General features: G+C 49.2%; 1 protein-coding gene across 2 annotated transcripts in view; it reads left to right on the forward strand.

The window, feature by feature from the left end:
- The window catches only part of Parp1 (poly(ADP-ribose) polymerase 1), a 32,462-nt gene that overhangs the window by 6,055 nt on the left and 11,840 nt on the right, over nt 1-14,567 (forward strand). For both annotated transcript variants that reach the window (XM_021654925.2, XM_060364813.1), the window contains exons 3-13: nt 2,568-2,683; nt 4,102-4,316; nt 5,458-5,557; nt 6,179-6,295; nt 6,703-6,879; nt 9,389-9,536; nt 10,676-10,816; nt 11,433-11,672; nt 11,873-11,941; nt 12,159-12,291; nt 12,975-13,170. In XM_021654925.2, the coding sequence (XP_021510600.1) occupies nt 2,568-2,683; nt 4,102-4,316; nt 5,458-5,557; nt 6,179-6,295; nt 6,703-6,879; nt 9,389-9,536; nt 10,676-10,816; nt 11,433-11,672; nt 11,873-11,941; nt 12,159-12,291; nt 12,975-13,170 (1,652 nt within the window). The remainder of the gene's footprint in view (nt 1-2,567; nt 2,684-4,101; nt 4,317-5,457; nt 5,558-6,178; nt 6,296-6,702; nt 6,880-9,388; nt 9,537-10,675; nt 10,817-11,432; nt 11,673-11,872; nt 11,942-12,158; nt 12,292-12,974; nt 13,171-14,567) is intronic.

Genomic DNA, 14,567 nt, shown 5'->3' on the forward strand with positions numbered 1-14,567 from the left:
CCTGTTGCGTGTGGCTTCTGTTCTGATTTCTGGCCTCAGTTAGTTTTGCCTAGGTTTTGTTTCAGAGAGAAGGAAATGTATGTGCTTTCTTGGCTGCTGCGGTCTTCGTGACGTGTCCTTGGTTGTCTCTGTTGCTGACCTGTGTTCCTGTGTTTGGACACCACGCTTTGCATATCCTGGTCTCTGCTGGTGGTGACTCCAGGCAGTTGACTGTTTCCCTGCAGACTTTGTAAGAGTGATAAAGTTTGACTGCCCTTCATCCAAAAATCCGAAGTGCTCAAAAAATTTATAACTTTGACCAGCTGCCCGGCAGCTCCGGTGGAAAGTTCCACACCTGAGTTCATGACAGTTGGCATCAGAATTGTAGACAGGCTAGAAATACTGTATGCACTTTCCTTCGGGCTGTGTGTCTGATGTTTCTGTGAAACGGATGGGTTTCATGTGTGGACCTGCAGCCGTCCTGTCCCAGGATGTCTGTGTATGCAGTTATTCAAAACAAAGAGCTGCACTCCAGAGCGGCTCTTACCAAGCTGTTGCATGGAGGACCCTCAGCCTGTAGCTTGTCGTGGTCTCTTTTCTTTTTCCTTTCCACGTTTGTGCCTGGTTCCCATGGAGTCAGAAAATGACTTCTTTTGGGTCCCTGGGACTGAGTTATGGACAGTTATGAACCACCATGTGTGGGTCCTGGGACTTGAACCTGGATCCTCTGTGAGTAACATGCGCTGTTAAGCATTGAGCCATCTCACCAGTCTGCTCGGCATGATTTCAGTGAGTGCTCAGTCCCAGGCGCAGGCCGCTGGCTAAACTCAAGTATTGTGACTGCCGCTGTCTCCCGGTCCATGGCTCCCCTTTCAGTTTAACTACAGTTCTCATCACAGTCATTTGTGGGGAGGAGGTTGTGTGCATTCGTGGTGATTTCTCTCCTAACACCACTTGAGTCCCAAGGACTTAGGTTACTTCGTGTTAGCTGTAAAGAAGACAGTGAGGGCTTTATCTGTTGTTACAGGGGCGTTTGTCAGGAGTGTTCTGTATTAGTTACTTCTCTACTGTTGTGATAAAACACCATGACCAAAGCAACCTAAAAAGGAATGAATTAGGGGCTGGAGAAATGGCTCAGAGGTTAAGAACAGTCGCTGTTCTTCCAAAGGTCCTGAGTTCAATTCCCAGCAACCACATGATGGCTCACAACCATCTATAGTAAGATCTGGTGTGCAGGCAGAATGTTGTATAAATAATAAATAAATCTTAAAAAAAAAAAAAACTATTTGGGCTTACAGTTCTAGAGGGCTCAGAAGAGGGCTCAGAATCTTCGTGACAGGGAAGTGTGACAGCAAGTGTTTAAGTACCTGTGTATTTTAATTCCTTTTTCTGGTATTATTTCTAACATGTAGAAATGTATTGACCTTTATTTAAATAAAGGTATGCGTTGGTGTTTTCCCTGCATGTGTGTCCACATGCGAGTGTCTGATATTGAAGTTACAGACAGTTGTGAGCTACCATGTGGGTGCTGAGATTTGAACCAGGGTTCTCTGGAAGAGCAATTAGCCATCTCTCCAGCCCGCTGACTTATTTATTGAGTTCAAAAGTGGGCAAAAGGACAATCTGTGGGATGAGTCATGGCAATACAATTCAAATTGTATCTCATCGTCATGTTTATGTTTCAGATAGGGTCTCACTGGTTAGCCCTGGATATCCTGGAACTCCTTATAGACCAGGCAGGCCTCTGCCTTCCGAGTGTGGGATTAAATGCACTAATACACCCAGTGTAATTTATAGATTTAAAAGAAGAAGAAGAATCAAGATGGCTTAGCTCCCAGCTCATCCAGAACACTTGGTTTCAAGCCAGGCGTGGTGGTGGACACCTTTAATCCCAGCACACAGGAGACAAAGGCAGGCGGATCTCTGAGTTCAAGGACAGCCTGGCTATACAGAGAAATTCTGTCTCGAAAAAAAACAAAACAGAAAAGAAGACCTCTTGGGTTTGATTCCCAGCACCCACAAGGTTGTTCACACATAACTCTAGTTCCAGAGGATCTGGTGCCTCTTCTGGCCCCCGCATGCACCTGGTACACAGACATGCATACAGAATCCCCATTCCCGAAGAGTAAGATAACTTTAAAAAAATAAGGAGTTATTTATTATTCACATGACATTCTGCCTGCATGTGTACCTGCGCACCAGATCTCACCACAGATGGTTATGAGCTGCCATGTGGTTGTTGGGAATTGAACTCAGGACCTTTAGGAAGAATAGCCAGTGTTCTTAACCTCTGAGCTATCTCTCCAGCCCAAAATAGCTTATTTTAATCTAGCTTTTGTCTCTTGCCCAAGCCCCTTGCCACAGGCTTATGTTTGATCTGTGTTAAATACTCCTTTAGCAGTGATCTAAAGTCTGAGTTGGAAATTGCAACAAAAAGTAACCGAAGTTGTTGCCAGTAGAAATGAGGGGCCAGCTGTGGTCACCGGACCACAATGCCCTGTGGGAGGGTCTTGGGAAGAGGAAGACGTGGGGCATTTGGTGCCACAGTGAGGGCTGGGTTGGGCAGTGACCTGTGCTTGGTTCTTCAGGGAAAGGCCAGGATGGAAGTGGCGGCAAGGCAGAGAAGACGCTGGGTGACTTTGCAGCCGAATATGCCAAGTCCAACAGGAGCACATGCAAGGGCTGTATGGAGAAGATAGAAAAGGTAGCGCTGGGGTCCTGTGCCTTCACTTCCTGGGGTGCTTGCCTTTATGGGGGTGGGGGGTGGGGGCATTGCCACCTCAAGAAAAAAGTGCAGTCAACCTTTACCTTCTGGCTCAACACTCACAGTTAAAAATACAGTGCGGATCCTTGTAGCACTGGGAGGTAATAGTTTCTTCTCCTGGGCAGGCCTAGCCCTTTCTATACTCTTGGGTAGTTGCCTCTGTGGGTAGCGGCCCTGGAAGAAATAATCTTGGAAAGCAGCAGCATAGGTCTCTCCAGAAGTCAGCAGGCTCAAGGCAGTTCTTGTTTAGCAGGTTGGAAGTCAGAAGGGTTATCCTGTGCGGGCCCCCAGCAGCACTCCTGTTTAATCAGAGAAACATCACAGACCAGCCTCCCCTGTCGCTATTTCAGTTAGCATTAGCTGTGTTGTGATGTGTGTGAGTCAGCTTTCTGCACAGCAGTGCTGTCAGAGACAGTCACCTGAAGAGAGGGAGCTTGGTGTTGGCTCACAGTCACAGACGTTTCAGTCACGGTTGCTTTGGGCCTGTGGTATTGCGCGTGGTGGCAGGGGCATGTGGCAAGGCAGGCCTGTTTAGCTCATGGGATACAAAAGAGGAAGACCAACATCTTACATCAAGGGAAACCTACATCTGCAGCCTCCCAAGAAAGAGCACCACAGCCTGGTGCTGTAGGGCCTTTGAGAATAGCTCAAGAGCTAAACGTAGCAAAATCAAAACTGAGGAACATGCAGTTAATTGCTAATTGTCCTCATCTTTCACCATTAAAAATTGGAGGCAAAAAGTATGGTCCTCGTGCCCCTGAGGGAACACCAGCCTGCTCTGTTCTCTTGAGCATTAGCCCGAGATGGAGCTTTCTACATTAGCAGGAGCCCTGTCTGTCGTCCTGATTCCTTTCAGCTGCGCCACAGGTGGGTCACCTCTAGGAATGCCAGTTGTGAGGATTGTATGCCTGGCAGACTGGCAGGTCCCAGCTCTTCACTGCAGATTAGCTCTTAAGTATAGTGGCCAGAGAGTCACAGGAGGGTGAGGATGGATGAAAAGTCCGTCGGGATAAGTCGCCATGCTAAAGCCATCACAGGACGGTGCAGTGCGGCTGCTGACCGACCGACCGACTGACCTACCTACCTGCCGTGTCAGCATCCCTTAACCCATCCCGGGGTTACTGGTCTAAGCCGGTGAGTATGTAGATAGTCATTTAAAGTTGAGAGCCAGTGCCTTATCAATTCAGGAGGCAGCGTGTCAGTCTCATGGAATGTCAGTGCTGGGGCCTAGAGATACCTCACAACCCTTGATGGCATAAGTGCTTCCACTTCTGCTTTGATTTGGACTCAAGGCCCCAGGCTAGCTGCTCCCTGCACTGCCTTGTGAGTCACTCGATACCACGTGGTTTTCCCTACAGGGCCAGGTTCGTCTGTCCAAGAAGATGCTGGACCCAGAGAAGCCACAGCTGGGTATGATTGACCGCTGGTACCACCCAACCTGCTTCGTCAAGAACCGGGAGGAGCTGGGCTTCCGGCCTGAGTATAGCGCCAGCCAGCTCAAGGGCTTCAGTCTCCTCTCTGCAGAGGACAAAGAAGCGCTGAAGAAGCAGCTCCCAGGAGTCAAGAGTGAAGGGTAGGTGGGTGGTGGTTAGCAAGTGGAAGCCTAGGGAAGGCCTGCAGAGCCTGTGGATTCCATCGGAAAGCCAGGAGCTGTGGGCCTTTAGGAGCAGAGACTGGGGCATCTGCTGCTCTAGCACCCACCCACCAGCTCACCACCATGAGGTCTGTCTGCTCCTGGGCACACTGGACCTTTCCCAACCCATGCCCTGAGGCCAGCCCACTACACCACCCTCTCGTATAGTCTTCAGATATTAAAAGACCACCCAAGTTCCTTTGCACGGGTGAATAGCCATAGTTCTCCACGCTGTGAAGACCCACATCAGTGTTCCTTTGGCATCACTGCAGTCTTGCAGTAGAGATGTTTCTGTGTCTGAATCTCTAAGAGAATTATGGCTACTCACAGAAGGATGGAAGTGGGAAGGGCCTGGAATCAGAACAGACGGGCCCATAGGTGGAATTGGCATCTCTTGTGGGAAGGGCCCCATTCTAGAATGGTGTTGATGAGCATGCTGAGGGCTGTGGAACCGTGCGCTGTGCTCACGAGCAGATCCTATGCCACTGCCACCAAGTTCTTCACTAGTCTAGATCTTGGCACAAGCTTGTAGAGCAGCACAAGCCAGGGGTGAGGATGCATGCCATGAGAGCTGGAGACCTGGAGTGTTCAGGCCCTTCCCTCAGCCCTGTGCCTGAGCTGTTTGATCTCTATCACCATAGACCCACCAGGTGCATGCTGCTCTTCCCTAGCACGTGGCTTTGAAGAGTGCTGGGGCGAGCTCAGCTGCGTGGTGGTCTGGTGAACAGCTGTGTGTCTCACGCCAGTCTCAGTTCTTTTCCACAATTCCCAGTCACTGTGTGCGCAAGAGACATGGCTTTAGCATCAGATGTGACCTGAGCCCTTAGTCTGTCCTGGTTGTTCTGGACACTAAGGTGAGCTCCTGGCCCCTCTTTATTGGCAGAAGATATGCTGAAGGGCATGGCATCTCCTGTCTGCTTGGCTGCAAGTGTCACCTGTACATAGCAGGAGCCTAAGAGTGAGAAAGAAGGCAGGTGGGAGGTAACTAACGGGATCAAGATGCCACTGAGGCATGTCACCTGCTCATACTGGGTGTTGGTCTCGAGGCTCTGGTTCTTACTAAGTCCTGTATCGCTTTCAGAAAGAGAAAGTGTGACGAAGTGGATGGAATGGATGAGGTGGCCAAAAAGAAATCTAAAAAAGGAAAAGACAAGGATAGTAAGCTGGAAAAGGCCCTGAAGGTGAGTCCTGGGCTGTCTCTCCTTTCTGTTCTTTGTTGTGCAGCACCAGTGAGTGAGGTCATGTCTCGCTCCAGTCTTTCCCTTAAGTTACCACTTGAACTTTTGAAGTCTGCAGCCCAGACCTTTTATCCCAAAAGGAGGCCCATACCCCATGTCTCAGGGCAACCAACCACACCTCCTCCGCGTCCCAGGTGCCCCATGGCCCATCCCAAGACCAAGGTTGTGTCCACCAGCCTCTTACTGACCCCTAGTGGCCTGAGTTTGGTCTACAAAACCTACATTAGGGGCCTAGGTGTGGCAATATACACCTTTAAGCCCAACATTGGGGAGGTAGAGGCAGGAGGATCTTTGAGTTGGAGGACAGCCAGCCTGGTGTAATAGCAGGTTTCAGGACAGCCAGAGTAATATAATAGAGAGACCCTTTCTCAAACTTACTGCATCATGGGAGAAGAATCCAACTCCCACAAGTTCTGAGGCCTCCGTACATGCATGCGGTATGGAACATGGGAGTGTGCACATTAATGAATGAGTGTAACTTTTTACATTTTAAGGTGAGAAAACAATATGGCCTAAGAATTTTTTTTAACAGAACTGATCTCAGGTATGGCTTCTCATCCTCAGGCCCAGAACGAACTGATCTGGAACATCAAAGATGAACTGAAGAAAGCATGTTCCACCAACGACCTGAAGGAGTTGCTCATCTTCAACCAGCAGCAAGTACCGTCTGGGGAATCTGCGGTGAGCTGCCCTTGTGTTGGGGGGACGCACTGGTACCATGGTTACTGTCCCCTTCAGTCAGGGGCTTCCCCAGCAGTCCCATACATTGCCACGTGTTTGTCTTGGTTTAGAACTTGGTGAAGTCCCAAGGAGGGCGCCTTGTGTGAGCCTACCACCCTAGCCCGGGGACTGCTGCCACAAGTCCTGGCTAAACCCACCTTTGGGCCACTCCTCAAGTGGAGTGGTTGCTGTGGCAATTGCCAAGGACTCCAGAAGTTTGAAGTCTGGGGCTCTGTAAGCTGTCACCTGAGCTACGCTAGAGCCCGGACACAGCCTCTCTCTGGGGAGTAGGACCTGTTTGAGAATCCCTCCGTCTGCATCAGTAGCTGTCCCTTCCTGAGCCCGTGGTCTCTGCCGTGTTTCTTCAGATCTTGGACCGAGTTGCGGATGGCATGGCGTTTGGGGCCCTTCTGCCCTGCCAGGAGTGTTCAGGCCAGCTGGTCTTCAAGAGCGATGCCTATTACTGTACTGGGGATGTCACGGCCTGGACCAAGTGCATGGTCAAGACACAAACTCCCAGTCGGAAGGAATGGGTGACTCCAAAGGTAAGGGTTGGCTAGCAATCTGTTGGCAGAAAAACATGACTCCCTCCTCCTGGACTCCATGACACTCAAAGGTCACAAAATGATGGTCCATGTTTCTCACCCTTTTTCATAGTCAGTGCTACATAGAGTTAGTTCTCTCTTCCTCTGTTCAGTGTTGTAATTATTCTCTCCCTCCCAGTCTTTCTCTGCCTCGGCCTGAGTAGCCACTCTGGAGCCCACCTGATGTGATCATTTTCTCACCTTTAGATTCTACACTCCCTCCTAGCATTAGTTAGCCTTTTGCTGGGGACAAGTGAAAGAGAACAGTGAGCAGAATTAGCCGTTAGCATGTGTGCTTACATCTGGGGGGGGGTGCGAGATGCGGACCCGGTAGATTGTGGACGCCATGGCTCTGTTCCCCCAGGTGCTTACCTCAGACTAACCCCCATGGCCCTTCCTGTCTGAGTCACTACTTCCCAGGGTTCCCTCCCGCAGGCTACTGTGTGTTTCCAGGAGCCTGTGCCCAGGCAGCTGTGCTGCTTTGGCTCTTGGCAGACGTGTCGGTACCACCTGCACATGTTCTTGAACCCTGTCCTCCAACCTTTCCATGCCACATGGCACTGATGAGCGTGAATCTGAGGTGCCTGGCACCTTACTTGCCAGGCATTCACTGAATTCACTGAACGTGAGTGCAGCTGGGAAGTTCTTTCTCATTAGACAGACACGGGGATTACGCTTCACCAGAGCTGATTGTGTGTGCCATCATCAAGTGACCAACCTCCCTAGGGCAAGGCCTACTGTAAGCCACGTGGGATACAGAAAGAGCTGCCTGTTGAACAATTACTGGTGAACGCGAGAGGCAGCACTGCCCGTGTTCCTCCCTAACAAGCAAGGAGACTGGGATCTGTCAATGGGTGTGCTGGTTTTGGATCCTGCACCCCGTCTGCACTCTCAGTGTCCTGCACCACAGTGGTGCATCCAGTTAAAGCTGATGACCTACATGACCTACAGCGTCACCCAAAGTCCATAGCTTACATGAGGGCCCACTCTTGCTGTTGTACAGCCTGTGGGTTTTGAAGAATATAGAGTGAAATGTACCCCTTAGGAGAGCATCATTTAGAACATTTATTGCCCCAAGACTCTCAGTGTTGTATTTGTCTTTTCCTCCTCCCGTCCTCTGGAAACCACTGGTCTTTTTCATCACCTCCCATGTTTTTCCATTTCTAGAACTCCCTGTGGTTAGACGGTCTAGAGTGCCCTAGGCTTGTTGTACAGGGTCTCGTGTTAGCTTCCTTCACTTGGGAATGTGCAGTCAAGATTCCTCTGTAGCTGGATAGTTCATTGTCTCCCCTCATAGCCCTGGCTGTCCTAGAACGCACGATGTAGACCAGGCTGGGTCTCAAACCCACGTGCTAGGCTTAAAGGCTGGCCAAAGTATGTGAGTCTTAAGGGACTTGAAGCCATGAGATAGGCTCCTGAGAGCAAGTGACTGGAGGACAAGGCATACCTCCTGGGTCTAGTGAGTCTTCCCTCACTTACTAACTTGTTTTGTTTGTTTTAAATCTTACTTCTAGTTGGAGAGGGGCACTGGGCATGGTGCACACGTGGAAGTCAAAGACAGCTTGTGGGAGTTTCTTCAGCCGTGTGGGCTCTGGGGTCAGACTCAGACCTCTGGGGTCAGACTCAGACCTGTGGCTCAGCGGTGTACACTGAGACAGCTCACTGGGCCTGTTTTGTTTTTCCTGAAGGGAACAGTTTTTCTCGTAGAGCACCTGGAGTACCTAACCGTTGTAGGTGTAAGAAATAAGTCTTGCAAAAACAACAATAATAAGCTTTCTTCCTGGGAACTTGAGCACTTTCCTATTTTATTATAGGGATTTTAAAAAGATTATTTAATTTGCACAAGACGATAGTTGCCCTTTGCTACTCTGTCAGTTTGTCTTTCTTCCACCTCTCCATAACCCTTTTTTTCCTTCCCTTTTGACCTCCTAACATAAGAGAGAGAAAAGGGATAGAGTAAAGGAAAGAGATCCCTGAATAAAGTTAGGAGTCAGAAAAGGAAACACTATGGTTAGACTACTTCCTGCTGATTAGAGGCAGTGAGCTCCGTGGGGCAAGTTTTCTTTGCTGTCAGAATATCTAATTTCTTCTTCTTGCTTCTTCTTTGCACATGACTACTTAACAAACCATGACCAACAGCAACAAATAACCCACCAACAATTCTCTCAGGAGCCTAGCATTTATATACCCTCTAAAAAGTCCCCAGAATTCCAAACTTCACACAATCATAGAATCCATCTGCATCTGGCAGAATCACGCCTCTGCTAGAGCGAAGGGCAAATCATATCAGCTGCTACAAAGCAGTCCCATAGCCTCACACCTGGGATTGAAACAAAAACTTACTATGTTTCTGTTTTTAAAGAAACCGAAATTCTTAACTGCACAGGACAAATTCTGCTCAGCCTATTTAGTGTTAGTTTATTTTAAGAGACATCTGATGTCCTTCGAACTAAAACTTAACATTGTTTAGGAATTTCGAGAAATATCATACCTCAAGAAATTAAAGGTCAAAAAACAGGACCGGATATTCCCTCCAGAGACCAGCGCCCCGGCACCACTGGCACCCCCACTCTCCGTCACCTCAGCACCCGCAGCCGTGAACTCCTGTGCTCCAGCAGGTATGACTCCGGGAAGGATTGTGGGGTGGGTTAAGGATATAGCATAATGAAGTGGGTGCCCTGTGGTCTGTTTGCCGTGTGGGCAATGTTCCTTGGGGCATGTCGAATAAACAACCCAATGCACTGCAAAGCACATCCTAGTCATGAGTACACGTGCCCTAGGCCCTCGGAAGCAGTGAGATCTGTGTGTTGGAAAGGAGAAATGCTGCTTGCTCCTTCAGCTTGTGGAGACTTGAACTGTGAAAGTCAAGGCTATGGTGGGCTGGGTAGGGGATAAGGTTCTGCTTCCGAGCACCGGTGGTAAACAAGGCTGACCCAAGTCCTCTCTGCTGACCCCTCCCTTGAAGCCTGGGGTCAGCATGCACACGTGGTGGTCAATTGGGGTCTGCTTTCTGGTCCCTCCTTCACAGGTCCTTCCTCTGCTGTATCCTTGCTTGTAATTCACACCCAAATCAGTGCTTCTGTTCTCCACAGAGACTTCAGTGAAATTCAGTTGGTGTCTGTAATGGCTACCCTGTAGAGAAGACAGGCTAGATCTTCCCCGGTTGGGAGATATGAAGCCATGGCCTGTGGCCTGGCTGTAACCAGTGCTGCGTTCTCACCTTCAACTCACAGACAGTGCCAACCTGGCGTGCTGGGGACTTGGTGCCAGCTTGCCTGGAACACCTTAGCTCAGTGTGACTATATTTACTGCTTGAAGCTTTCCGCTTTGTCACCAAGAAGTCTGATTTGCAAACAAGAACTGCAGGACTTGGGAAGAAGAGTATGGAGGGACTCAGGAGCTCCTGCTACCCACTCCCTTCCCAGCATTCTGCTCCCTCGCCTCCAGATGCAGCCTTTCTAGTCTGCCCCAGAGCAGTTCTGGGGTAGCCAGGCTGGGTCACGTCCATGGCGTGTTCCCTACCCAGTTTCCACTCACACGTGGTAGTTTGCTCTTCTGCCCTCTGTTCTCCCACAGCCTGTCAGCTTCTGTCTTCCTAAGATTTTCCCAAAGAGAAAATGAGGGCCAAGGCTTGCCAGGCTCTGTGGCTACTGTGGTTTTTTTCCAAGGAACCCGCTGTCTTGCTTTGCTTCATCCTTTCCTGGGAACCAGAATGCAGTGGGCCTAACGTGACAACACTTGTGCTCTCCTGCCGCAGACAAGCCCCTATCTAACATGAAGATCCTGACCCTCGGTAAACTCTCCCAGAACAAAGACGAAGCGAAGGCCGCGATTGAGAAGCTCGGGGGGAAGCTGACAGGATCAGCCAACAAGGCCTCCTTGTGCATTAGCACTAAAAGTGAGTTCCACAGGCCTCTGCTTCTCACCAGTGTGGTGAGCGGTCAGTGGGTGCGAGGCACAGCTGCGCTCAGACTCTTACCACCGTAGCTTGAAGAAAAACTAGTATTTTTATGTGTATTACATGTGTTCGCAGTGGCTCATATTCCCAGCGAGACCATAAGCTTGTCCCTGCTCAGTATTCCACGGGATGTCCCTGGGTTCACAGCCTGAACAAGGATTTGGAAAATGGAGAGTATTAGGTTACTTTGTAGGGAGGGTAGAGGTTACTACTTTGCAGTCTGATGATGGAACCCAGGCCCGTGTTTATAGGCTTACTGGTCAGGGTTACAGCTCTGTGCCTAAGAATCCATCTCAGCCAAGCGCCTCCTGACATCACACCGAGGGTTAGGAGAAGGTGGCAGCCTCCTCAGGCATTCCATACCCGAGGGGCAGCCAGTGTCGCTGAAGCACCACTGTTAAGTTGGAGCGAGCAGCTTAGAAGTGAAGAATGGTTAGTGATGGGGTCATTGGCATTCTTGGGCTGTAGTAGGATTACTTTTCAGTTTATGATTTGTTTGGGTGTTTTTGGGTTTGCGGGGCTTTTGTTTTTTAATTTCCCTATCTGGTTTTAACAGAGGAGGTAGAAAAGATGAGTAAGAAGATGGAGGAAGTGAAAGCAGCCAATGTTCGAGTTGTGTCTGAAGACTTCCTCCAGGATGTGTCCACCTCTACTAAGAGCCTCCAAGAGCTGCTCTCAGCCCACAGCTTGTCCTCTTGGGGGGCTGAGGTGAAGGTGGAGCCTGTTGAAGTGGTGGCCCCCAAGGGGAAGTCAGCTGCACCTTCCAAGAAGAGCAAGGGCCCTGTCAAGGAGGAAGGTAAGGCCCAGCTGCCCTGCCTGTGACCTCACTTTTGTGTCCCTCCAGTGCTCTGGGGAGCGGTATCCTTGCTTCAGTGATAAGGGGGAACAAAGCAGGCCCTCGGGTGGCAGGCGGTGCGCAGGCGCCATGGTGCCCGCTTCTGGAGCTGTCTTTGCTCTGTTAGTCAGATCTTTATGTTCCTTTGTCCCTTCCTCAAGGTGTCAACAAGTCTGAAAAGAGGATGAAATTAACTCTGAAGGGAGGAGCAGCTGTTGATCCGGACTCTGGTGAGTGAGCAGGAGCCACCCACATGCCCTGGGTGATCAGGGGGTCAGTTCACAGGGCGTAGGCATCCGTTGCTTACCAGCCAGTCTCGGAGTCAGTAGGGAACCTGTAGAGGTGGTGTGACAAACACAACTAACTGGGGAGTGCTAGGCCCACAGAGCCCTCTTGCACCCTAGCCGTTCAAGGGAGGAAACTATAGGAGCTTTGCCTCTGGGGCAGGTCTGGAACATTCTGCACACGTCCTGGAGAAAGGCGGGAAGGTGTTCAGTGCCACACTTGGCCTGGTGGACATTGTGAAAGGGACCAACTCCTATTACAAGCTGCAACTTCTGGAGGATGACAAGGAGAACAGGTGAGCTGGGGCCAGATCGCCTCAAGGTTTAGTATAGTGTGTGCTGCCCACCTAGGGGTCAGGCCGCTGCCTGCCTGGAGCAGAGCCGGTAACAAGAAAGCCATGGTGCGCATGACCTCTCCGTAACAGACAGCAGCTACTGGCCATCAGCTATGCTGCTGTGCTGTGCTCAGCCATCAAGGAGTGTAGTTTTGCATCTCAACTAGGCTATTTAATTTTCATTTTAGCCATTTGATTTTTTTAAAAGAGGCAAGATTAGTGATTTATTGTTATGTACATAATAAAATTAATTTTTTTTCTTTCTCTTCGTTTTTCAAATCATGATTTCTCTGTGTAGCCCTGGCTGTCCTGGAATTCCCTTTGTAGGCCAAACTGGCCTTGAACACTAGATCCACCAGCCTGTGCCTCTCTAGTCCTGGGACTAAAGGCATATGCCACCACACCTGGCTTTAAATTGATTCTTTTATGCTACTCCACACTCTGGTTACTAGAATGAAGGTGATTGCTTTGACCTGTTTAAACGTCCTCTCAGTTGTAGCATGCTTGCCTAGTGTGTTCAAGACCCTGTAGCACCACTCGATCAGCAGATGAGGGACGCACAGGGAGTGCGCTCTCAGAGCTGCCCTCACTGAGGAGAACCTGGACCGGCACAGGGGCTCACCGTGGTCTCTGTCCCTCTGCAGGTACTGGATCTTCCGGTCCTGGGGCCGAGTGGGCACAGTTATCGGCAGTAACAAACTTGAGCAGATGCCATCCAAAGAGGATGCTGTTGAGCACTTCATGAAATTATATGAAGAGAAGACCGGAAATGCCTGGCACTCTAAAAACTTCACAAAGTATCCCAAAAAGTTCTACCCTCTGGAGATTGACTATGGCCAGGTAATCGCAGTAATGTCCTTAGCAGCATCTGTTCCCTCAGCCGCAGTATAGCTCAGATGGGGATACTGGTGAATAAAGACACATTAATATATATTAATTATACCAGCTCAACAAATCCCCCCTCCCCCCAAATAGAAGAATATTTTCTGGCTTGTTACGTGAGACCAGTGTTACACAAGAACATGAGAAAAAAAACGTGTTGAACACCATCTCTGTAATGTTAAATCCTCAACTAGCAAATCAAACAGTATGTGAGGATTTGTACACCAAACTCAGTGCAATAGAAACCCAGGATTTGAGGTTGGTTGCCGTCTCAATACGCTATATGAGTGAAGGGCATAAATCACATGATCATCTCAGTAGCTACAGAAAAACACTGTCAAATCTATGCCATAAAGCATCAAAAGAGACATAGATAAGAACAGAGCAAGGGGAGCTCAAGCTGGCTTTGAACTCACGTTCTAGGATTACAGGTATGTGCAGTTACAGGTGTTGCCATCCCCTAGCAGCAGAGATTCCGAGCCATCAAGGAAGGGTAGTTTCTGAAGTTGCTTTGAGGCGACATCATTACAATTCTTAGGTTCTATAAGATTGTATTAGAATCCATGTGTCCCCATAGAAGTGAAATGACCTACCATCAGGAGACTTGGATGTGCTCTGCCTGCGTGTAGATTATTTAGACTTTTATTCTGTGTGGGACAGCGTTTTATTGTGGCTGGATGTTTACGTTGTGGTTGAGCCAGGGCCTTGCTGTTTAGCAAGTTAAACCAGCAGTCACCTTTGGCATCATCCGAAATGCTGAGGTTCCAGGTATGTGCGCCATGATTGCAGGCATGTATGCCGTACTCAGTAAAGCGCCGTTTCTTAAGATGCCTGAGATGTTAGTCATCTTAGCCAGGGACATGTACATGTTGGTTTGTGAAAACAGATGTATAAAGGGGTGTGGTGTAGACTTTAATCCCAAGCCCTTGGTCTGGTGTGCCTCAGAGTGGAAATTCTTTCTATTGAGGAGTTGTGAGCTCTGCATTAAAAATAAAATTTAGAGGCCAGTGTGGTGCCTCACACCTTTAATCCTGATATACACAGAACAGAGGCAGACACATCTCTGTGAGCCTGAGATCACACTGGTCTTTATAGTGTGTTTCAGGATGGCCAGGGTTATGTAGACCCTCCTTCAAAAAAACAAAAAACATAGACCTTAGCTCTTGCGTAATGCTGAGGCTGAGACCGAGACCTTGAGATCCTGAGACCTTGGACGTGGAGATAGACAGGGTACTGCCTTTCACTGAATTGAGTATTTTAAGTATTTGTTGTAGAAAATTTTTGAGAAAGCCATAGAAAATAAAACTGCCCGGGATTGACCATAGTAAAGTCGTGGTGTATGTCTGCATCTGGCT

Source organism: Meriones unguiculatus, chromosome 11 (assembly GCF_030254825.1).
Source record: "Meriones unguiculatus strain TT.TT164.6M chromosome 11, Bangor_MerUng_6.1, whole genome shotgun sequence".
In the NCBI taxonomy this organism is placed as follows: domain Eukaryota; kingdom Metazoa; phylum Chordata; class Mammalia; order Rodentia; family Muridae; genus Meriones; species Meriones unguiculatus.